General features: G+C 41.5%; 1 protein-coding gene across 1 annotated transcript; it reads left to right on the top strand.

Annotated features, from left to right (window-relative positions):
* The first annotated feature begins 399 nt into the window (after window positions 1–399).
* BMP2 (bone morphogenetic protein 2) lies at window positions 400–2441 on the top strand. The gene is made up of 2 exons (XM_010138788.1): window positions 400–451; window positions 882–2441. The coding sequence occupies exons 1-2, from the start codon at window positions 400–402 to the stop codon at window positions 1721–1723; spliced, it is 894 nt and encodes a 297-aa protein (XP_010137090.1). The 3' UTR covers window positions 1724–2441.
* Window positions 2442–2837: the final 396 nt, after the last annotated feature.

Below are 2837 nucleotides of genomic sequence, written 5' to 3' on the forward strand. Positions count from 1 at the left end.
GCCCAGGGTCCTGCTGGGTTCCGCAGGGAATGGGTGCGTGACCAAGAACTGCTAACAGCAGTTCCAGCTCCCCCTGAGAAAGTGGATGTCTCTCCAGGATGCTGGACTAAAAACCACGATTTGAGAGATTCATTTTGGCAAATACTTCTAATTTGTGTGTGTGTGTGTGTGGTTTTGAAAACCTGTTGTTCAGAAGAGACTTTGGTTCATTCTCCCTTTACCATCCACCCCTTCTTAGGAGCTGACCCTTGCTGCCGTTCTTTGCGGCCCTTTGGGGTAAATGCTAGGGCGTGCTTTGTACAGCGCCGTTACACGTGTTGAGTTCACCATCTCTAGTTCAGATACAAAACCCCGTTAAGATTTGTGAGCCACCTACATTGCAGGGTAATATTTTTCAGGATGGAGTTTAAGGTGCTGACATTAGAGCCATGTTCTTGGTACAAGCAGAAAGGTGATAGTTACCTGAAGTCCTCAGCCAGTTTTAATGATTCTCCGCAGACCCCACTAAATAGTGCTTGAGTTTTCTCACTGATGTCCTTGAATTCCCAAGTAATGCTGCCTGTTTCTTGACACTTGCTATAACCACCTGGAAGGTGAAGGGCACCAGTGGTCACTCAAAATGCGTGTCAATGAATGAACATTCTTAACTTCACGCTACCCTAAACAAACAGAAAGACAAGGGAGACGGTATTTTCTGCCTGAAGGTCGTACAAATCTTGTGTGTCACATGCGTTAGCTGTTGTTTGAAAGTTGCCAACTATCTGGGGGGTTTGGTTGCTCGTCACAGTTCCTGATTTTTTTCTTTCTCTCTCTCTTTTTTTTTTTTTTTTTTTTTTTTTTTTTTTTTTTTTTTTATTTTCTCTGTTTAATCAAATTAGAAGTTTTGGAGGAACTGCCAGAAACGAGTGGGAAAACAGCACGGCGTTTCTTCTTTAATTTAACTTCCATCCCTAATGAGGAGTCTGTCACCTCAGCTGAACTCCAGATTTTTCGGAAGCAGGTGCACGGAGCCTTTGAGAACAACAGCAGCTACCATCACCGTATTAATATTTATGAAATTATAAAGCCAGCCACAGCCACCTCTAAGGACCCTGTCACAAGACTTTTGGACACCAGGTTGGTGCATCATAATGCAAGTAAATGGGAAAGTTTTGATGTAACGCCAGCTGTTTTGAGGTGGATTGCACATGGACAACCTAATCACGGGTTTGTGGTAGAGGTGGTTCACTTGGACAAAGAGAACAGTGCCTCCAAGAGGCACGTTAGGATTAGCAGGTCTTTACATCAGGATGAAGATAGCTGGTCTCAGCTCAGGCCGTTGTTAGTAACGTTTGGGCATGATGGCAAGGGACACCCGCTCCATAAAAGAGAAAAGCGTCAAGCGAAACACAAACAGCGTAAACGCCACAAATACAGTTGCAAAAGGCATCCGTTATATGTGGACTTCAATGATGTGGGGTGGAATGACTGGATTGTTGCCCCGCCGGGGTATAGTGCCTTTTACTGCCATGGGGAGTGCCCTTTTCCACTGGCAGATCACCTAAACTCAACAAACCATGCCATTGTCCAGACTTTGGTCAATTCAGTGAATTCCAAAATCCCCAAGGCTTGCTGTGTGCCGACAGAACTGAGTGCTATTTCCATGCTCTACCTTGATGAAAATGAAAAAGTTGTATTAAAGAACTATCAAGATATGGTTGTGGAGGGTTGTGGGTGCCGCTGACACAGCAAATATATTAGACAAATACAGGAAAAAAAAAAAGAAAAAAAAAGCTGACACTTTAATATTTCCCAATGAAGACTTTATTTATGTAATGAAATGGAAAGAAAAAAAAACAACTATTTTGAAAATATATTTATGTCTACGAAAAAGTTGGGAAAACAAATATTTTAATCAGAGAAATATTCCTTTAAAGATTTTAAATGTATTTTAGTTGTACATTTTATATGGGTTTAACCCCAGCACATGAAGTATAATGGTCAGATTCTTATTTTGTATTTATTTACTATTATAACCACTTTTTAGAAGAATAGCTAATTTGTATTTATATGTAATCGAAAAAGAAAAAAAAATATAGGGTTTGTACATAATTTTCCAAAATTGTAGCTGTTTCCATTGTGTGTATTTAAGTTGAAAAGAATCCGTGGAAGGTTACTATGGCAAAGTGCAGAGCACATTTGCTTTCTGCTGTGCTACTGTTAAGGTCGCAAGTTCAAGTCCAGAAAAAAGTGGATAATCCACTCTGCTGACTTTCAAGATTATTATATTGTACAATTCTCAGGAATGCTGCAGGGTGGGCTGTCCAGTCCATGAGAACTGGCATCTCTTTAGGCGGAACATTTGGGTAAGAACCAGACGTTGCTGATCTAGGATAAATATTGCTATTCCCAACTAATTTGCAGCGTGAATATACGAAGGGCCGATAGAAATCCGACGGGAGGCGGGGGTGGGGGAGCACTGAATCCTTTCTAGACCTACAGAAAAGTGAATGTTTGATGTTTCCTTTCAAAGTCCTTCCTTTCAAAGTCCTGGCCAAATATAAAATAATAAAAACTAAAATGTCATCCTTTTTTTTTTTTTTGTGATTATGTATGCTAAAGAGGAACACTTACCTTCTTTGTGCCGGCCCGTGTCTGTAACGGTTGGGAAAGCATCGCGTGCTGCCTCACCTCAGCCGAGAGCTCACTCCTGTGGACTCTTAGAGTGAAATTAATCTCCAGGTTTTGCCCTACCTGCAGCCAGCTGTTGCCTCCTACCTACCCTCATCTGACTGATGGGTTTGCTGTTTGCAGATTAGCTTGTCTTCCTTTCCAGGGCTTTGTGTTTGAAAGCTTTT

The sequence above is a fragment of the Buceros rhinoceros genome, unplaced genomic scaffold (assembly GCF_000710305.1).
Source record: "Buceros rhinoceros silvestris isolate BGI_N320 unplaced genomic scaffold, ASM71030v1 scaffold346, whole genome shotgun sequence".
In the NCBI taxonomy this organism is placed as follows: Eukaryota; Metazoa; Chordata; class Aves; order Bucerotiformes; family Bucerotidae; genus Buceros; species Buceros rhinoceros.

Bases quoted from the DNA above. Each gene is read 5' to 3' on its own strand.
- BMP2 (XM_010138788.1), top strand. From the start codon at position 400: ATGGAGTTTAAGGTGCTGACATTAGAGCCATGTTCTTGGTACAAGCAG. The intron at 452-881 runs GTGATAGTTACC...TCAAATTAGAAG, and splicing joins TTCTTGGTACAAGCAGAAAG to TTTTGGAGGAACTGCCAGAA.